Source organism: Meles meles, chromosome 8, assembly GCF_922984935.1.
Source record: "Meles meles chromosome 8, mMelMel3.1 paternal haplotype, whole genome shotgun sequence".
Classification (NCBI taxonomy): domain Eukaryota; kingdom Metazoa; phylum Chordata; class Mammalia; order Carnivora; family Mustelidae; genus Meles; species Meles meles.
Window position 1 is genome coordinate 659,763 of NC_060073.1, and position 21,716 is coordinate 681,478.

A 21,716-nucleotide genomic window follows, 5' to 3' on the forward strand; every position below is an offset into this window, starting at 1 on the left:
GTACGTACACGTGGATATATTTATTTTGTTATTTATTTACTTAAAAGATTATTTCTTTGTCAGAGAGAGAGAACGCTAGCGGGAGAGAGAGAGTGCCCACAGGCAGAGGAAGGGGCAGGCAGAGGGAGACGCAGGCTCCCTGCTGAGCATGTGGGACTCAATCCCATGTGGGACTCAATCCCTGGGCCCTGGGATCATGACTCAGGCCGAAGGCAGATGCTTAACAGACTGAGCCACCCAGGCATCCCTGGCTGGTTTTTTTTTTTTTTTTCCCATTTAAGATTTTAATTTATTTATTTGACAGAGAGAGACATAGCGAGAGAGGGAACACAAGCAGGGGGAGCAGGAGAGGGAGAAGCAGGCTTCCTGCTGGGCTTGATCCCAGGACCCTGAGATCTTGACCTGAGCCAAAGGCAGACGCCCAACCCACTGAGCCCCCCAGGGCCCCCCCTTTTTTAAAGATTTATTTATTTACTTCAGAGACTGAGAGAGACAGAATGTGATCGAGAGGGGCAGAGGGAGAGAGAGACTCGAGCAGACTCCCTGCTGAGCTCAGAGCCTGATGCTGGGCTTGATCTCCCGACCTGAGGTCCCGATCTGAGCTGAAGCCAAGAGCCGGAGGCTTAACCAGTTGTGCCACCCAGGCGAGCCCACACTTAGTGGCTTCTTAGCTCAGTTGTGTAAAAGCTCTTGGGACACTTCAGCATGTGGTCAGACGTTCGCTGTGGTCACCACACACCGTGTGCTGGGCCTGCTGTCCTCACGGAGGAGCATCGGCTGAGGACCTGCTGGGTCCCAGGTCCTGTCCTGCGCTCCGAGGCCACACCGGTGACTCAGACGCACAAGTCTGCCTACTCACAGGGAGCTTACGTCCATTCCGGTAGATGGAGCTGGAGAATAGAAAGGAAACTGGATCTCCCATTGGAAGACAGTAAGTGCAAGAGAGGGAGTTAGGGAGGGAAGGTGGTGGTGGGGACTACAAGGCTGTGTCTCCGACTCCAGAGATAGGCTCCCCAGGGTTGGGCTTGCTGTGAAGGTAACTGGAAGGCACTGGGCCATACGGAAGTGAGCGGGGAGAACGGCCTGGACAGAGGGAACAACAGGTGCGAAGGCTTTCACGGGGGGAGATGAGCAGTGTGTGGAAGAGACAGGAGGCCGACGTGGCTGCGGCAGAGCAAGCCCAGAGGAGGGAGTGGGAGTGAGGTCGGAGCGGTAATGGAGCTGGGAGACAAGGGGTATGTAGGGCCTTCGTGGAGCATTATAAAGACTGTGGCTTTTTTTTTTTTTTTTGGTTTGTTTGTTTTTGCACATTAAACATTAGGAATAATGAGACATGGTCTCTGTCCTCAGTGTTGCTCAAGCCCTTGAATGCATAGTGTTAAGTGGTGTGAGATGAGTCGTGAAAATGAGTGATGATGAACTTAGGAGAGAGTGGTCAGGCACGATAATACAGAGAGAGTATTTGGGTCAGGTCTTACTAAGCTCACAGTGCAAGGAGATGGTCCAGGAAAGTGGGGAACACCGTGTGTCACCCTGAGGAGTGGCAGCAGGACGCATGGGGTTGTGGGTGGTTTTTAGCATGAGTAGTGTCTAGCGGGTGCTGGGGTTCTGGCACTAGGACAGGGCAGGACAGACAGGCCGGAGCAGAGCATGGGGACCTCCTCTGGAAGATGTGGTCCACTGATGTCTTTTAAGCAGGACAGTGACACTATGCAACTTATTTTTTCTTAGTAGAACAGTAATTTTGAATGCAGAGGGTGGATTTTAGACTAGGCTTAGAGGCAGGAGATTGCTTTGGTCTAGGAGATGGTGAGGGTCTGAATCCAGGGAGTAGGAATGCAAAGGTGGGGCGGCTTTCGGAGACACAGAGAGCAGAATCGACGGGGCGCGGGAGGCCAAGTACTCTGTTCGCAGTGGCTTTGAATCTGTAGCAGACCTGCCACTTGTGAGAACGGTGGATCGAGACCCTCCATCAGTCCGTCCCGCCGTAGAGACACTCAGAACGGTGGGAAAAACGGTCAAAATCGACTCTGCCAGAGCTCTGGAAATGAACTAAAGGTTCAGACAGTGTCAGGCGGGTTTATTCGACAAAACTGTTGACCTCCTCTCATTCTCCGCCCGTGATTTGCAGCGGCGTGCACGTAAGCACCTTCACAGCCACGTAGCTGTGAAGACGAGCAGCCTTGCAGCCACTGGAGAGACCGGTCGGCTTTGGAGCCCCTCAAGAAGTCTTGTTCTTAGAGCACGGTTACTGTCTGGCCAGTCTTGCAGCTTTCCGGAGAAGCCCCATTTGCAGAACCTACCATTATTTGACTTTGTTCAGTGGGAAAAGCCCTGTCCTAGTGTGTCGTGGAAAACAGTCAGTGACATTTGTTTAATATCACGGTTGGGGGCAAACAGGCGTCTGGCCAGAATCTTCAAAGGAAGATGCAAAGAATGATATGCCGTCAGGGTGCTTTGAAAGGCTCTGGCAGGTGTCTGTGGATCTGGAAGGCTGCGTGAGTGCAGGATTGTACCTATGCCTGGGAAAGACTTGAGAAGGCCGCGGTCTCTCCCCTCTCGCCAGTCGTGAGTCCCTTGCGAACAGGGAGTGAAGCAGAGACAGAGTCCCAACCCGCCCGAGTGCTGACGGGCTTCCCACCCAGAGTCCTTGGCAGTGTCTGGGCCACTTGCTCAAGGCCCTGAAAGAGATCCCCGGTCAGTCATGAACTGACCACGAAGGTAGCTAAGCCAGGACTTCGGTAGCTGTAGATTACAGACGTTATAGAACTAGTTCAGGAAAGTCACTAAAGAAACGGATGCAGCAACAGCCAGAGTAACGGCAAATAGCACCAATAATTCCTGGGGAGGGGCATCTGGGCTTTCAGAATTGCCACATTATGTTACTCAAAATGCCCAGTTTTCAATAAAATTATGAGAGGTGCAGAGAAAAAGGAAAACGGTCTCTGCACAGGGAGAGAAGGACTCAGTAGCAACTATGCTTGAAAGGCTCCGGATGCTGTATTAATGGACAAGGACTTCAAATCTGCTGTTATAGATCTGTGCCGAGAACTTGAACTGTGTCTAAAGACTTAAAACCTGAAAATGATGTCTCACGAAACAGAGCATATCAAAGAAGAGGGAGAAACGATTAAAAAAAAAAGTCAAATTGAAACTCTGGAGTAGAAAATAAAATAACTAGATTGAAAAATTTACTGGAGGACTTAGAGGCAGATCTGAGCTGGCAGAAGAAAGAATCAGTGAATTTGAGAATTGGTTAAGATAATGAAATTAAGATCAATATCAAGGTAAGTATAAATCCAATCTGAGGAACAGAAAGAAAAAAAGAACAAAGAAAAAAAATGAACAGGGGCATCTCGGTGGCTCAGTCTGTTAAGTGTCTGCCTTTGGCCGAGGTCGTGATACAGGAGTCCTGGGATTGAGCCCCACATTGGGCTCCCTGCTCAGCAGTGGAGTCTGCTTCTCCCTCCTCAGCCCTTCCCCACTTTAGTTCTCTCTCGCTGGCTCACTCTCTTTCAAATAAATAAATACAATCTTAAAAGAAAAATGGACAGAGCTTTGGAGGTCTGTGGGACATCATCTGGCGTACTGATATACCCATAATTAGAGTCTCATAAAGAGAGGAATAGGAGAAAAGTGCACAGAGGTTATTTGAAGACATAAACTCCCTGAATTCGGTCTCAGACACTTATCTGCACATCCAAGATGACCTCCCAGAAGGATAGACCTAAGGAGAATCAGTATCTAGACACGTCACAGTCAAGCTGTTGAAAGACAAAGACATGGGGACATTCTGGAAAGCAGTGAAAAAAGTGACTTCTCGTTTTTGAGAGACCTTCAAGATCCACAGCTCACTTCTCATCAGAAGCCGTGGAGCTCAGAAGGCGGTGGCTGACAGCTACAGAATGCCAGAAGAAAGTGCCTGTCAGCCGAGACTTGTGTCTGCGGCAAAAGCATCCTTCAGACACGCAGAAATTAAGATATCATTACGTAAACAAGAGAGAGGGAATTTGTTGTTTGCAGACCTGCCCCACAATAAATACTAAAGGGAGTGCTTCAGGCTGAAACGAGCGGCATCAAGTCATAGAGTCCCTGAAGAAACGACTGTGTGGGTACGTCTAAAAGCGTAGTTGTTTTTTTTAAACGACCTTTTGTCTTTTACCTGGTTTAAGGACAACTGCGTAAGATAATCTTAATTAATTTAAATACAGTTTAAATAGAACTGTACTGAGGGGCTTTTAATGTATAAAGATGTAATTTGTATTACGGTAGTGCAGAGGAGGGGGAAGGGAACAGACAGCGTATACTGGAGTAAAATTTCTCTGTACTATTACAATTAAGTTCATATTAGCCCAGATTGGGTTGCTTTAAGTTAAGGTGTTAATTATAATGTCTAGGCAACTACTAGGAAAGTCGCCAAAAAAGCACAGAGAAAGAAACAAGGGAATTAAAGTGGTGCACTAAAAAATATCTAGCACAAAAGAGCGTAAGGGAGGAATCTCGGAACAAGAGGAACAAGATATACCACAAATGAGCAAAATGGCAGATAAGAATCCCACCTTATCAGTAATTATCTTAGATGTAACCAGATTAAACACTTGAATTAAAAGGCAGAGATGGGGGCACCTGGGTGGCTCAGTAGGTTGAGTGACTCTTGCTCAATCTCAGGTCTTGGTCTCAGGGTTGTGAGTTCAAGCCCTGTGTTGAGCCTTCTTAAAAAAATAAAAAAAGCAGAGATATAGGCAGAATGGATTTTTAAAAAATCCATCTATCACTGTCTTGAGAAGACACCAAGTAAGAGGAAGAAAAATAATGTGCCTTGTAAGTAGTAACCAGAAGAGAGCCCAGGGCTGTGCTAGGATCAGACAGAACAGGCGTTACGACAAAAATTTAGAGACCTAGACGAACATTTTATAATGGTAAGGACTGACTCTCTCAAGCTACATCAACATAAACGTCGCCACACTTAATAACAGAACCTGAATTACAGAGACGAAGTTCGTGATGAGCTGAAGGGGAGAAGTAGATGACTGTGATATTGGAGACTTCGGTGCGCCGCTTTCAGTAACAGACACACGAGCAGACATGATTCGCAGCGGACAGAGACTCCGCGCTGCAGACCGGCCAGACCTGACATTTATGGACTGTTTCCACCCAAAGCAAGCGGAGTTCACATCCTCTCCTCCAGTGCACGGGGGGCATTCTTCAGCCTGGAGTGTATATTAGGCCATAAACAAAAGCCTCAGTGAACTTCAAAGGATTGAAGTCATACAAAATGTGTTCTTCAGCCACAATGGGATGAAATTAGAAAAATCAGTAATAGAAGGAAATTTGGAAAGTTCACAAGTATGTGAAGATCAAACACTGTCCTCAGGAGCCACCGCATCACAGAAGACCCAGGGTGTTGGGTTGTAAGCTCCTTGGGAGCTTCCTGGGCGTACTTGGACGCTAGGCTCTGTTTGGAGGGCAGGGAGAGATGGACGGAGGAGCGGGGTGCTCCAGAGTGGTAGGCGGCGGATTTCATAAGCAAAACAACTTACAAGTGAGGCTCGGCTTGAGCAGCTGCAGGACTCTTGGGTCTTTGTGTCCACTCACCACTCCTTGCAAAGTTGACGTAGAGGCCTTGACTGGCTCCAGTCACGTGTGCTGTCCAGATGGTCTCAGGACCGCATCGCGCTCTCGAGGCTGTCCCTACACTTGCTGCAGCTTTTGGGAGAGGAGAAGCCAAGTGGAACCCACGTTCCGAGGACAGGATGGCGGTGAGGAGGTGCCGATTGCCTGCGTCTAGTTCTCCGGTTAACTGGGAATCTCATCTTCTTGACGATCTCCCTCAACAAAGGGAGAGAAAAAAATAAGATAAATGAAAATTGCCCAGTACGCCAAAACGCAAGGGATGAAGTAAGAGCAGGGCTCGGGGGAGACTCACAGCTACAAGTTCCTTCAAATCACTAACCTGACATTTCACTTCAAGAATCCAGGAAAAAAAAGAGCAAAACCCAAAGCAAGTAGAAAGAAGAAAATAAAGATTAGATCAAAGATTGGTTCTTTGAAAGATCAACAAAACTGACAGACCTTTAGCTAGACTGACCAAGAAAAAAAGGAAAGACTCAAAATTACTGAAATCAAGAATGAAAGAAGGGACTTACTACTGACTTTGCAGAGATAAAAAGTATTGTGATGGAATGCTATGAATAATTGTATACCAAAAATTAGGTAATTCAAATAAGATGGAGAAATTTGTAGGAAGACACAAATAACTGAAACTGACTCAGGAAGAAACAAAAGATCTGCATAGGTTATGACAAGTAAAGAAATTGTGCTAGTGATTTAGACATTTCCCACAAGAATGAATCCTGGCCCAGATGGCTTCCCTGGTGAATTCTATCAAGCACTCAAGTAAACAGTTCTGATCCTTCCCACACTCTTTGAAAAGAAATGGAAGGGCACCTGGTTGGCTTAGTTGGTTAAGGGTCTGACTTTAGCTTGGGTCATGATCCCAGGATCCTGGGGTCGAGCCCCACGTTGGGCTCCCTGCTCCGCTGGGGGTCTGCTTCCTCCTCCCTCTGCTCCTCCCTCTGCTTGTGCGTGTGTGCTGTCTCTCTGTCTCAAATAAATTTAGAAAAAAATCTTAAAGAAATAGAAGAGGAATACTTTCCAACTTATTCTGAGGTGATTATTATTATTATTATTTTTAAAGGTTTTATTTATTTAACAGACAGAGAGAGATCACAAGTAGGCAGAGAGGCAGACAGAGAGAGAGGGAGAAGCAGGCTCCCCGCTGAGCAGAGAGCCCGATGTGGGGCTCGATCCCAGGACCCTGAGATCATGACCCGAGCCGAAGGCAGAGGCTTTAACCCACTGAGCCACCCAGGTGTCCCCCGAGGTAATTATTTCCTTTTCTTTTTTTTTTTAAAGATTTTATTTATTTATTTGACAGAGAGAGAGAGAGATCACAAGTAGGCAGAGAGGCAGGCAGAGAGAGGAGGAAGCAGGCTCCCTGTAGAGCAGAGAGCCCGATGTGGGGCTCGATCCCAGGACCCTGAGATCATGACCCGAGCCGAAGGCAGCGGCTTAATCCACTGAGCCACCCAGGTGCCCCGGTAATTATTTCCTAATAACAGGATCAGACAAACACATTATAGGAAAGAAAACTACAGTATAAAATCCATTGTGAATCTAGAAGCTAAAGTTTTTTTTTTTTTTAAGATTTTATTTATTTGACAGAGAGAAATCACAAGAGAGGCAGGCAGAGAGAGAGGAAGGGAAGCAGGCTCTCCGCTGAGCAGAGAGCCCCATGCGGGACTCGATCCCAGGACCCTGAGATCATGACCTGAGCTGAAGGCAGCAGCTTAACCCACTGAGCCACCCAGGCGCCCCAAGTCTTTTTTTTTTTTTTTAAGTTTATTTGTTTTTTAACGCTGTGATCATGATCTGGGCCGAAGGCAGATGCTTAACTGACTGAGCCACCCAGCTGTCCGGCAAATACACTCTTAGGATAGAAATACTCAACAAACTAGAAATAGGAGGGAACGTCTTGATTTGATAAAGGATACCTATGCAACGTCTACAGCTAAGATCTGACTTAGTGGTGAGGGACCGAATGTTTCCCTTTAAGGTTAGGAACATGACAAGGATGTTTCTGCTGTCATTGCTCCTGTTTACTCCTGGAGATTGTAGCCTGGGCTGTGACAAAAGAGAAGGGGAAAAAGGTATCCAGGTTGGAGAGAGAGCGGACCCTGTGTAGAGCTGCTACCATTCTGTGCATGGAAAACCCCACGGAGTCCAGGAGGAAGCTGGTAGAATTACAAATGGGTTGAGCAAGGTTGTGGTATATAAAATCGATACAGAAAAGTCAATTGTACTTCTCTACACTAACCGTGAAGGAAACTGTCCTATTTATAATAGCATCAAACAACATACAGATACAGGAGCGCCTCCTGGCTCAGGCGGCGGAGCATGTAACTCTGTCCCTTGGGGCTGCGAGCTGGAGCCCCAGGATAAACTGCGGAGGAATACGTTCTAGCAGCATGTGAGGCTTGTGCAGTTACCTGCAGACAGTTGTTGAAAGGGAGTAAAGGAGCCCTAAGTAAATGGAAGGACGCCCCATGTTTGTGGATTGGGAGACACCAATGATCCCCACTTAACCTAGGGATTTAGTGCACCCTTATTAAAAAAAATCCTAGGTTCCCCCTCCCGCTCGCCTCGAGATAAGCTGATTCTAAAATTCACGTAGAAATTCAAGGGACTCATAGTCGTCCAATTAGTCTTGGAAAGGATAAGTGAAGTTTGCGGATTCACTTCCCTATTCCAAAACGTAATACAAAGTAATCAATGTTGTCATGGTATAACGATAGGTATAGATTGATGGAATAATATTGAGAATACAATGCATTTTCCATTTTGGGTCATTTGATTTTTGACAAGAGTGCCAGGTGCCGGTTCAGTGGGGAAGAGAATAGTCTTGTAACTAATGGTGCTGGGAGAACTGGACATCCACGCGTAAACGAATGGAATTAACCCCTGCCTCACACCATACAAAAAAATTAACTCAAAATGGATCATAAGCCTAAATGCAAAAGCTAAAGCTATAGAACTCTTACAAGAAAATATAGAAGTAAATTTTGGTGACCTTGAGAAACGGTTTCTCAGATACATTGACAGAGTATAAGTGACAAGAAAATTAGACTTCATCAAAGTTAAAACTTCATGCTTCAGAATGCTATCAGGAAAGTGAACAGACAGGGGCATCTGGCTGTCTCAGTCAGTGGAGCATGAGACTCTAACTCTTGAGGTTGTAAGTTTGAGGCCCTTGTTGGGCATAGAGATTACTTAAAGAAATAAAACTTTAGGGGCGTCTGGATGGCTCACTCCGTTGAGCCTCTGCTTTCAGCTCAGGTGGTGATCCCAGGATCCTGGGATTGAGCTCTGCATCGGGCTCCCTGCTCGGCCAGGAGCCTGCTTCTCCTCTGCATCGGGCTCCCTGCTCGGCCAGGAGCCTGCTTCTCCTCTGCATCGGGCTCCCTGCTCGGCCAGGAGCCTGCTTCTCTCTGCTTCTGCCTCTCTTCCCTGCTTGTTCTCACTCTCAGAAAAATAGAGTATTTAAAAAACACAAACCCCAAAAAACAGGGGCGCCTGGATGGCTCAGTGGGTTAAGCCTCTGCCTTCGTGGCTCATGTCATGATCTCAGGATTCTAAAATTAGATTCTGGTGATTACTGTACAACTCTCTGAATACCTTAAAAGCCATTGAAGTGCGTACTCTAAATGAGTGAATTGTACGCTGCATGAGTTATGTCACAGTGAAATTGTTAAGATGTACCGTGGCCAGCAGACACACGGAAAGATGCTCAGCCTCGCTCCTCGTCGGGGAGATGCCGCCTCACACCTGTCAGAACGGCTGCTACCAGAAACGTAAGAAATCACAGGTGTTGGTGAGGATGTGGAGAAGAGAGAACCTTCGGGTAGGGTTGGTAGGAATGAAAGTTGGTGCGACCACTATGGAAATAGTATGGTGGTTCTTCAAAAAATTAAAATACCGGGGTGCCTGAGTGGCACAGTCATTTGGGCATCTGATTCTTGGTTTTGGCTTGGGTTGTGACCGCTGGACCTTGAGGTTGAGCCCCGTGTGGCACTCCATGCTCAGCACAGCGTCTGCTTAATGCTCTCCCCCCGCCTCTGCCCCTTCCCCCGCTTATGCTCTCTCTAAGGTAAATAGATGAATCTTTAAAAAAGTTAACATACAGTAGGATTCTGAAGTTCCGCTTCTGGGTATTTGTCTGGAGAAAACAAAAACACTAACTCAAAGATCCCTGCACCCCTGTGTTCACTGTGGCATTATTATAATGTTTTTTAAATTTTATTTATTTGACAGAGAGAAATCACAACTATGGCAGAGAGGCAGGCAGAGAGAGAGGAGGAAGCAGGCTCCCTGTGGAACAGAGAGCCCGATGTGGGGCTCGATCCCAGGACCCTGGGATCATGACCTGCGCCAAAGGCAGAGGCTTAACCCACTGAGCCCCCCAGGCGCCCCTCACTGTGGCGTTATTGACAATAGCCAAGGTACGGAAGCAACTCACGTGTGTGTTAGTAGATGAGTGGGTAAAGAAGATGTGGCTGACGTGTACTATGTACATGCACACACACTGGGATATTGTTCAACTCTAACAAAGAATGAGGGGATGGGTGGCCTTTGTGGCTCAGTCATTGGGCGTCTGCATTTGGCTCAGGTCATGGTCCTAGGGTCCTGGGATCGAGCCCCGCATCAGGCTCCCTGCTTGGCGGGAGGCCTGCTTATCCCTCTCCCCCTCCCCCTGCTTGTGTTTCCTCTCTCGCTGTGCCTCTGTCAAATGAATAAATAAAATCTTAAAAGAAAAAAAAAAAAGAATGAGGGGCACCGGGGTGCCTCAGTCGGTCAAACTCCTGACTTGATTCCTGGGCTCTGCGTTCAGTGCAGTCTGCTTGACATCCTCTCTCCCTCTTAAAAAGAAAGAATGTGATCTCACCATCTCCATCCACATGGATGGACCTAGGGGATTATGCTGGGTGAAATAAGTCAGAGAAAAGCAAATGCCATATGATTTCACTTCAATGTGCAATCTAAAAATCCGGGCAAATGCACAAACAAGATAAAATAGGCTCACAGACCCAGGGGCCCACTGGCGGGCGCCTGGGTTGCTCGTTTGGTTGAGCATCTAGCCTTTTTTTTTTTTAAGGTATTTTCTTTTCTTTCTTTTTTTTTTTTTTTAAGATTTTATTTATTTGTTTGACAGACAGAGATCACAAGCAGGCAGAGAGGCCGGCAGAGATAGAGGGGGAAGCAGGCTCCACGCTGAGCAGAGAGCCTGATGCAGGGCTCGATCCCAGGACGCTGAGATCATGATGTGAGCCGAAGGCAGCGGCTTAACCCCCTGAGCTCCCCAGGTGCCCTGAGCGTCCGGCTCTTGATGTCAGCTCAGGTCATGGTCTCAGGGTCTGAGACTGAGCTTGGGTTGGGCTCTGCTCTCAGTGCAGAGTATGCTTGGGGTTGTCTCTCTCTCTCCCTTTCCCAGTGCCCCTCCTCCCTGCTTGGAGGTACGCGTTCTCCCAAATAAATCTTGGAAAAAAACCCACCAGAACATACTGGTGGTTGCCATGGAGGAGGTTGGGGCTTGATCAAAAAAGGGGAAGGGGGTTAAAAGGAACAGAGGAGCAGTTACAAAATAAATCAGACATGGGGATGTAATGTATAGCTAATAGTACGTAACCGCTTAGTATGATGACAGACGGCAGCTGGATTTATAGCGGTGATCCCTTTTCTAAAAACGTTTACAGAGAGAGAGCACGTGAGGGCAGGAGCCGCACACGAGAGAGTCTCAAGCAGACTCCCGGCTGGGCGTGCGACCTGGGGCCCCATCTCACCACCTGCCAGATCCCGACCTGGCCTAGAGCGGGGAGTCAGACACGTACCTGACTGAGCCAGCCGGGTGCCCCAGGGGCGGTCACTTTGGAATGTATATAAATGTTGCATCCCTGTGTTGTGTACCTGAAACTAACACGATTGTGTGTCAGCTACATTCAGTGAAGAAAAGACGGTCCGGTTCACCTTTTGTCAGCGTTCCCAGTGTCTCTGTCTTCTGTGGCAGAACGACTTTGACCTTTGAAGTCTTTTCTTGAAGGTATTGTCGCTGAGGGTTTCTGTGCTGAGACCCCGTCTTCCTGCACGCGAGTAAAGAGAAAGTGGGCAGAGTGTCCCTGGCGATGGGTCCTGCGCCCTCTGTGCTCACCACACCGTGTGTGCTTTTCCTTCTTACCCCGTGTGGTCCTCATCACAGTGCGCTGATGGGTGGTAGTCCCAGGTAAGGAAGGAGAAACTGAGGCCCGGCGAGGCCACACAGCTGCAGAGACATGGGGCAGCATTCCGGTCCCGGCTCGATTGCTGACCTTGCGGACCCCGTGCTCACACCTTCCGTGTAACTTCAGCAACAGTATCTTCCTTCAGAAATGGGCGTTTGGGGATGCCCGCCTGGCTCAGACAGAGAGCCTGTAACTCGTGATCTCGGGCTTGAGTGCCGGCCCCACGTTGGGTGTAGAGATTGCTGAAACTAAATAAACTTAAAAAAAAATAAGCTTTTGTTTGGTAAATTTTGGGCTTTAGGTTTACTTAGTGAAATCATTTATACACAGGCTACAGTTCTTTATTTAGACCAAATTTTGTTGTAAATTTCATACTTACTACCATCACATTTTAGTGGTTTGGTATCTTGGGTAAGCTGTGATGGGCTTCTGTGCTCTGTTTCCAAAGCTGGGGTCACAGAACATAATACTGTCAGTTGATTAGTTCAGCGCGCCAACAAGAAGAAATCATTAACCAGCATGTTATTCCACAAGAAGACCAGGGGCGGTAATTCTGAAAATCCAAGAGCTTTTATCGAAGCCTATCCGCACAGAGTGCATTCTTCGCTACTTACTGGGCACAGATTGTAGCTCGTTTTTGGCCAGTGGTTTTGGGCTAGGCCAGGTTATTCATTAGCTCGCAGAGCTCCAAGTTCACTGTGGGTTGGATTGCCTGTTAGGAGCTCAGTGCCCTCAGCGGCTGCCCAACCTGCTGCGTTTAGATAGAGACACACAGGGTGGCAGAGACCAGAATGTCTTTGCCGTGGAATAGGTCAAGCCCAGCGAGACTCATCGCTCTAGTCATTACTGTCGTCGACAAATTTTCCCTTCTGAAACTGGTTTTCGCAGTCAGGGTGGGCCGTAAACCTCTCCCCATTTTGAAAGCTATTGCTTCATCTGAAAAGATGTTTTGCTAGATTTGCTCCCAGCAGTGTGGGGTGGCTTGGTTGCTCTTGGGGTCCTCTGCCTGGAGAGAAGTTCAGTATGAGTGAGCAGGAACTAGCCTTTGCCAGGGAAGCCCTTGATCAGCCCCGGTGGACAGGTTGTTCTGCGATGTCCTCACGTCATGGAGAATGGTGAATTGATGGTGCACCGTGGAAGGGGCCTCTTGCCTGGGCATTTTGGTAAATTTAGGACATCTTGTTGGTTTGAATGTGTTAACCCTTATATGGATTACTGGTTACTTGCAGTCATACTAGATTTCCTTTTTTTTTTTTAAAGATTTTATTTATTTATTTGACAGACAGAGATCATAAGCAGGCAGAGCAGCAGGCAGAGAGAGAGAGGAGAAAGCAGGCTCCCTGCTGAGCAGAGAGCCCGATGCAGGACTCGATCCCAGGCCCCCAGGATCACGACCCGAGCCGAAGGCAGCAGCTTTAACTCACTGAGCCACCCAGGCGCCCCTAAGATTTCCTTTATTTTTTTAAAAAGATTTTATTTATTTGACCCACAGAGATCACAGGTAGGCAGAGAGGCAGGCAGAGAGAGAGAGGAGGAAGCAGGCTTCCCGCCAAGCAGAGAGCCTGATGCGGGACTCGACCCAGGACCCTGGGACCATGACCTGAGCCAAAGGCAGAGGCCTTAACCCACTGAGCCACCCAGGCGCCCCTGACTTTTTTCTTGAGTCCTTTACTGCGTCCTTCGTTTCTGCGTAGTGTCAAGAATGTTCCTTGTGTCTTCCCCTGTCAAGACCTTTGTTCATTTGTTCTTGTATTCCTTCTGGGTTAGTCTTCGTTTCTGGAATAGTTTTTTTTTATTTCTGATTTACTTGACTTCTGTTAACTGATATCTGAATTTTTCCAGTGGACTGTGTTTTCTGCGTGTCTCTCCGCATACTTTGAAGGAGAGGGCTCTGCTTTTGCTCGCTTCTGGCAGGGGGTCTTCCCGAGGCGCTTTCCTTGCTCATGGGGCTGCTGTGCTGCTCCCGCGGCCTCTGTTCTGACGTCTGCTCCTGTGGGAGGGGAGCCCGGTACTCACTGTGGCTGATGCGTATGTGAGGGCAGTTTTCTGAGCTGATGGTGGAGGCCAGGGTCGGGGGGGCTTTTCCGCATTGCGCTCCCCGGCTGCTGCCTGGGTGACCGCTTCCGCAGGTTCCCGGCCCTGCCCTGCTTCCCCTGGCCTTCCCCGACCCACCGCTGGTCTGCTGCTCACCGTGACTCGGAGCAGGCCCTGGTCTGCCCGCGGCGGCTCCCCCAGGCCCCACGCTCAGCCTTCTGAGCTCGCGCCGGGACGCTTCGGGCCTCCCTCCCTCCCTCCAGTCCAGCGGGCTGACCGCTCTCCTCTCTGCATCCTTGGCGGACGAGCCGCCGTGGAGTCCTGTGGCCTCGGGGGTTTTCCCGGGGAAGGAGTGCGCTGGCGGGTAACGGCAGCTGCCCCCGAGCAGCGAGTCTGGCCCCCCGCGCGTGTGCCCGTGCCCCTGTCCAGGGATGCCTCGCGGGCCGTGGTGGGACAGAAGCGTGTGGTCGTGTGTTTGCTGTGAAGTGGCTGCAGCGATGAAGCTCTGGGGGTGAGGCCGCCGTGCTCGCCGCACCCACCACGCCCTCCGTCCTGTTCCGCGCCCGCTCCCGGCTCACTCCTGTTTTTGCGTCTGTCCTGGCGGTAACGCTCTCACTACATGCGCTTCTAGTTTTATGTAACGCTCTTCCAGTCCCGAGTAATACCTGTGGCTCCTACGAAAGCTGGTCCCGCTCATTCAACGTCGTCACTGCTTCCCCACCACCGCCCAGGCTCTCCCTGAGCCCCGCTCCGGACCGACCCCTTTCGGCTGCCCAGCGCAGGTTCCTGCCCCTCGTGCTCTCCGGCCCTGTAGGGCCACGTAGGTGCCGCCGCCGGGCGGAAGCGGATCCCTATAGGCCGGGGGAGAAGCACGCGTGCACAAGGGGTCACACGCGGGTGCACGCTCACACCCAGGCACACATCCGTGCTCACACACAGGCACGCTCAGCTGCACACGTCTGCACAGCGGTTTGCCATAGGGCGAAGCTGCCTGTGGTCCGCGAGCGTGAAGCTGGGGGCTGCCAGGATACCGTGTTCATTGCCGTTTGTGCCAGGTCGGGAAAGCCTAGTTCGGCAAAGATAACCCAGTTAAGAATGGGTTAAGAGGGGCTCAGTGGGTTAAAGCCTCTGCCTTTCGCTCAGGTCATGATCCCAGGGTCCTGGGATCGAGCCCCGCATCGGGCTCTCTGCTTGGCAGGGAGCCTGCTTCCTTCTCTCTCTCTCTCTGCCTGCCTCTCTGCCTACTTGTGATGTCTGTCTGTCAAATAAATAAATAAAAATCGTAAAAAAAAAAAAAAAGAACGGGTTAAGAACCAGCTGGCCCTTGACCTGCCACCCCAGGCCATTAAAGCGCACTGCTCTCACCTCTTCCCCCATCCCTTCCCGACCCTTCAGGGAGCCTCCGGCTGCTCCTTCTGTTAGTCCCGCGACCGGCTCTGGCCGGTGCCATCAGGGCCGCTGCCGGTGCCTGGATGCTCCCTCCCAGCCTGCCTGTGCCGCTCGCTCCCCAGCTGGCGGTGCCGTGCTTGTTCTGTTAAAGGGCTCCTGCCCTCGCCCCACCTGGAACAGTGACTCCTCGCGCAGGATGTCGTTTTAACCTACGTCTTGGCACTCAGATGGCGCCTGGTGAGTGAGCTGGCCACACGGCCCTGTCCTGACCGGCTGCTCTGCCGGGGCGCTCTCGGGCCCTATTTCTTAGCGAGGTCATAGTGAAAGAAGAATGATGTTCTGGGAGTGTCGCGGACGGGACGAGGTTGTGTTGCTGGAGGAGGCGACACACACGTTCCACGAGGAGGCGAAGGAGGCTGAGCGTGCGGAGAGCATTTCTGGAGGACGTGGGTGCGGCCGCGCGTCTGGGCAGCTGTGAGCCCGCGGGGCTGGCGGTGCCGGGGGCGGGGGTGCTGCTCCGGAGGCCTTTGCTGTCCCTGAGAATGCGGTTGCGGTGCAAGGACTGGCCCGGAGACGGTGCTCCACAGTGAACCTCGCTCCTGCTCTCACGCGGTCGGGGGTTTACGGAGATGTGCTCTCGTCTACAACTCCCCGTGTCCCGGGGGAGGAATCGTTTCTTATACTTTTACAGTATTTGTCAAACCGGGGAGCCCTTAGAAGGTCTCCCACGCTCTCTAGGCCTCCCTTTCCACACTTGGCCAAGGTGGAGTAAACCCGCGTGTGGTCTGGTGGCCGTTCTTCCCCGGCCCGCTTCACGTGCACAGGTGTCGTGGGGTGGGATCAGGCGTGTGACGTGCTTGCCGTCCCCTTTAACGTCGTGCAGAAAACTTCCCAGATTTCATCCCAGATGGTAGAAGTGGATTTACCAGACTTCATAGGTTGGCGCATTTCATAGAGAAAATTAGAAGCATGTTATAGTTAAAACTTCATACTTTAAAAAATTGCCCGTGGCAGTAGCAGTCCATTTTAGGAATAAACTTTTAGCTGATAATGATTCACTGTGGAAAGCGTTTGGCAGGTATTTTGAGTGCTCTCGGTTCCAGAACTGTGGCAAAAGGTAGGATCGAAAATGGCGCTGTAGAGCCTCCTGTCCTGTGTGGTGCTTTTACGGACTCGCCCTGTTTGGCCCCGGGGGCCCTGTTTGAGGCCCCGGCTTCTGTCCCAGCCACTTCCCTGCTGCTTCGGCGGCTGGCAGACGGCTTCTGTCCTGCCTCCTAGAAGCACTGGTTCTGCCTTTGACTCTGACGTGTTGGTCTTGTCAGGGCACAGGCGTTTGCGTAGAAATCAGTCAAAGTAAAAATGCATTTGTGTTCTCTTTTTTCAGGTAAAAGTAAAGAAGCAGAAATAAAGAGAATAAACAAGGAACTGGCAAACATTAGATCAAAATTTAAAGGTAAGTGTGTTCAATCTTTTTCATGAAATGGGCATTTTTTTTTTTTAAGAGACTTTATTTATTTGACAGAGATCACAAGTAGGCAGAGGAGCAGGCAGAGAGAGAGGGGGAAGCAGATTCCCCGCCAAGCAGAGAGCTCGATGTGGGGCTCGATCCCAGGACCCTGAGATCATGACCTGAGCTGAAGGCAGAGGCCTTAACCCATTGAGCCACCGAGGTGCCCCAGAAACGGGCTTTTATAAATTTTACACAGCAGGGAGCGGCTTCTGATGCCATTTTAATTCTTTCAAGCCAAAGTTCTGAGCACGATTACTCTCATGGCTGTGTTACAGTTAAAATGTGTTTGGGGCACCTGGGTGGCTCAGTCATTAAGCGTCTGCCTTCAACTCAGGTCATGATCCTAGGCTCCTGGGATTGAGCCCCGCATCAGGCTCCGCATGGGGCTCCCTGCTCTGTGGGAAGCCTGCTTCTCCCTCTCCCACTCCCCCTGCTTGTGTTCCGTCTTTCTCTGTGTCTTTCTCTGTCAAATAAATAAATAAAATCTTTAAAAAAAATGAAATGTGCTTAAAAGATTTTATTTTTTTATTTATGAGACAGAAAGAGTGAGCGAGTGAGTGAGTGTGAGGGGCAGAGGGAGAGGGAGATAATCTCACACAGACTCCCTGCTGAGCGCAGAGCCGGATCCTGGGTCGTGCAACCCTGAGATCAGGACCTGAGTGAAATCAAAGGGTCAGACGGTCAGCTGACGGGGCCACCCGGTGCCCCAGAAGTAAGGTGTGTTTGAAGTCAAGCCATTGGTTGCTCTTGACTTTGACAGCTCACGTAGAATTAACCAGGTTGGGTGGCCCCTTGCTGGACCCAGCCTTGTCCCTGACCCGGTTCAAGGTGGAGGTCTCAGAGAGAGGCGCCGCCGGAGGCTGCTCGTGTGGTCTCGGGTGCAGGTAATTAGCAGCTCCCGGAAGAAAGCCGGTTTGGCTTTGTGGATGAAGAGTGGGCGTGACCTAATCCTCTCAGTAGACCACCACTTTCCCTGAGAAAAGACCCGCATTTTGAAGAACTGTCAAGCGTAGGAGTTCAGTCTTGACTGGAGAGCCTTAGTTTGAAGCCTTTACTTTTTCTGGGTTTGAGATCTGGTTCAAGCGTCCGCACAGCCCGAGACTGGCTGAGGCTGCCCGGAATGAGCGAGTGGAGGGGAGGGCTAGGACTGAGTCCAAGGGCTGTAGGGAGGCAGCTGTAGGGAGGCGGAATTTCTAGGAATGGATGGCTTTTCAGGACTTGAGAATGGATATCCTGTATTAGTAAGTGATGCAAAAACTAGTGGAATTGGGGTATTCCTCTGTTGAGCGCTAGGGAAGTATTGTTTTCTTTTCTTTTCTTTTTTTTTTTTTTTTTTGCATCGGCTGCTTTATTTCAGGGCTTGTGGCTGGCAGCGCTCCTTGACCTAGCCCCTCCTCCGCTACAAAAGCAACTGAACTTGCAAAGGGGTTGTTTTGGCTACAGGACGTGGCTCGGAATCTCAGGCCACAGGCCTTGGAAGGCAGGGAAGGAGGGAAGGCAGTCCAGGTCCAACGGGCAAGTGCTGGTGAGGCAGGCGAGGAGGCTGGAGGCAGCCTCTGCCGGCCTTGCCCTAGCCCAGAGTGTTGCGACACAGGCCGGAGGAGAAACAAGCCCGTTCATGGCGTTCATAGCCAGTGACGCTCTTCAGGGCCTCGGGGGACCCAGCAGCGCACCCTCCTCCAGTCCGTGCCCACAAGCACACTGCCGCGGCCACGCTTGCAGCTGTACACACTCACACTCACATCCACTCCATACACGCGGAGGCCTCTGAAGGTCTGGGTCCACAGCCTGGACCCTGGAATGTCTCTGGACTGGCAGCCGGCGGGACAGGTCCATGGCAGATGGCGCTGCCAGGGTCGTGGGTCCTCTGCATTGTTGTCGACTGGCTGCCTCGCAGGCGTCTATCCAGTCATGGTACGTGCCCGCTGGTTCCGACAGATATGTGATAGGCGTCTGGAATTCCTCTGCATACGCTGCGAGGGAGGACTCCGGTGGTGCAGGCACGGTCCGTTTTTACGGCACAAGACTTACTGGGCTCGCAGAAGGGGCAGGCGGACTGGGTCTCTGGAGCGCTGGCCATCCTTCCGGGGGGTGGCTTCCATTTGGAATTTCTGCACCTCGTGTCTTTTCTCCTCATCATGATGGCCTTGTTCCATGTTTTCATATTTTTAACTGGGCCCAAGGATCTTTTAGAAGGTCTGAAACTCCTGAACCTGTGCGTGAGAAGGTTCGCTTTTGCATATATGTACACGCACATTGGAATATGTGTGTGTGTGTGCGCGCGTGCACACGTGAGTGCGTGTATTTTGGGGCGTCTGTAACTTTTATTGCTGAGATTTTTTTAGAAATTTGTTTTTGTTAAGATTTTATTTTTTTAGGTTCATAGCGAAACTGAGAAGAAGGCACGGAAATTTGCTGCGTGCCCCGCCACCATACATGCACGCCCCGTTACCGACATCCCCGCCAGGCTGGTGAACCTGCATGGACACATCGTCGTCGTCATCGTCTTCTTTTTTGTTTCTTCGTTTTTTTTAGATTTTATTTATTTATTTGTCAGAGAGAGAGGGAACACAAGCAGGGGGAGAGGGAGAAGCAAACTCCCCACCGCGCAGGCAGCCCGACACGGGGCTGGATCCCAGAACCCTGGGATCATGACCCGAGCCCATCCATGCAGCCCTGGACATGTCTTTATGACCCAGAGTCCACAGCTGACACGTGATGTGCGTTCTGTGGTTCTGGACAAAGTGGTGATGGTATGTAACCACTGTCACGGTGTCAGGCAGGTTAATTTCACGGCCCCGAAAATCTTCCGTGCTCTGTTGTTCATCCGCTCCTTCCCCTCGGACCCTGGCAGCCACTCATCTTTTTTTTTTTTTTTTTTTAATATTTTATTTATTTGACAGAGAGAAATTACAACTAGGCAGAGAGGCAGGCAGAGAGAGAGGAGGAAGCAGGCTCCCTGCAGAGCAGAGAGCCCGATGCGGGACTCGATCCCAGGACCCCGGGATCATGACCTGATCCGAAGGCAGAGGCTTTAACCCACTGAGCCACCCAGGCACCCCTATGCCACTCATCTTTTACTGTCTCTGTAGTTTTGCCTCTCCCGGAAGCTCAGGACGCGGCCTTTCAGACCGGCCTCCTCCGCGCAGTCGGTGCCCGCAAGCTTCTTCCTGCGGCTTCACGGCTCCTTTCTCCTTGTCTCAGACGCACAGGCCAGGGTCTGCCTGGGCCACACGCTGAGGGACACCTGGGTGGCTTCCAAGTTGGGTCGGTTATGAGTGTCGTGGCGTGAGCTGTAGATAAAGCTGCCGCGAACACCCCCGGGCAGGTTTTGTGTGGATGTCTGCTTCCGGCTCTGTCGGTGGAGATCAGGGGGCGTGACTGCCGGATCGCACAGTGACAGTGTGTGTCGTTGGGTGAGAAGCCGTCAGACTGTCTCCCCGAGCGGCCGCCCCACGGTGCGTCCCACCGGCCACACAGATGAGCCAGTCTCCGGGGCCGCCTGTGGGCTGGGTTTGGGCCATTCCAGCAGGTGCGCACAGGGAGCACACGACCGTTTTGAGGATTTTATTTATTTGTTTATTGGGAGAAGGGGGTCTTGCTGTCGTTTTAATGTGTGTTTCCCTGATGGCATGTGTTGTGCGCTCGTTTGCCGTCTGTGGATCTTCTCTGGTGAGGGCTTGTAGCTTCTTTGTCTCTCCAAGGGCCAGCACATGGCAGTCAGAGTGAGGGCGCTCTGCCTGCCTGCAGATGTCTTCCTGCTCCGACGCTTGTCGAGTCGCGTACCCTGTGTCCGCTCAGCTGCGAAACGCGGTGTTGGTGATCTTCTTGGGCCGGTTCTCTGTGAAGCAGACGCTGAGATGGGCCTGGAGGACACAGGATTTATGAGAGAGGAGTGCCCATGAGAAGTGAAGGGAGGGAGAGGGCTGGAGGCAGGCAGAGGAGGAGCCCTGTGAAGATCCTGGCCCGTTAGGGAGCTTTGGGGTGCAGATTGCCTGTTAGAGGCGTCTGCATTGGGTGGGAATGGCTGGGCCCTTGTTGCATCCCCTTACTCAGCTGTGGCTCGAAGCCGAGGCAGGCAGCCCTGGACAGGACCGACCCTGCCCGCTAACCACACTCAGCAGCTCTGGTCCTTCACTGAAGCGAGGGTCTGTGTCTGCTGCCCGGGCTACATCTACGTGTGGAGATACGTCAGAATTGCCTCATAGAAGTGGACGCCTAATACGCGCTAATCGTCTTGTCATTGAAAAAGAGTTCATGGCCCTTCGGATGGTAAGCCTTCCGACTCTTTGTGCAAATGTTTCGGGGGCCAACAAGGCTTCTGTGTTTCTTCTGCCTTCGTGCCTTCTAAGCTGTCCTAGATGGGAAAGAGGTTCCCTCTTCTCTGTGAAGCAGTTGGCATTGCTGAATGTGTGCCCTGACCAGTGACAGAGATGAGAAGACCGACCTTGGTTTTTAGGAGCGCGTGTCCCGGGGCATCTGCGGCAGATAGGGCAGATGAGCGAAGTCAAGTCTGCACCATCCGGGAGAAATGGAGTGCAGCTCACTGACGGAGACATGCACGTACGTCTCAGGTTTCTAGTAGCCGCATTTAAAAAAGAGAAGCAGATGAAACTAATTTTGGGGGCGCCTGGCTGGCTCAGTCAGAAGAGCACGTGACTCTTGACATGGGGCTGTGAGTTTGTGCCCCACGTCGGGTGCGGAGGTTACTAAAAAACAAAAAAAACTTAAACCTACTTTTAATTGACTCTGTCTAGTCTGCCTAAAATGTGGTTGCAGTGCGTAGGCAACAGAAAAAGATCTCTCTTCTATGAAGACGTATCCTCCATGTTTTCCACGCGAGTCTTCAGACTCTGGTTGTACGCTCAGAGCACACTCGGTTCAGACTGGCCACGCTTCAGGGGCTCGGAAGCCGCCTCGCTGGCCGGTGCAGACGGCAGCCGTGCCTTCTG

General features: G+C 50.8%; 1 protein-coding gene across 5 annotated transcripts in view; it reads left to right on the forward strand.

The window, feature by feature from the left end:
* The window catches only part of AP2A2 (adaptor related protein complex 2 subunit alpha 2), an 82,037-nt gene that overhangs the window by 18,083 nt on the left and 42,238 nt on the right, over positions 1-21,716 (forward strand). For all 5 annotated transcript variants that reach the window (XM_046016335.1, XM_046016337.1, XM_046016336.1 and 2 more), the window contains exon 2: positions 16,639-16,707. In XM_046016335.1, coding sequence (XP_045872291.1) covers positions 16,639-16,707 — 69 coding nt within the window. The remainder of the gene's footprint in view (positions 1-16,638; positions 16,708-21,716) is intronic.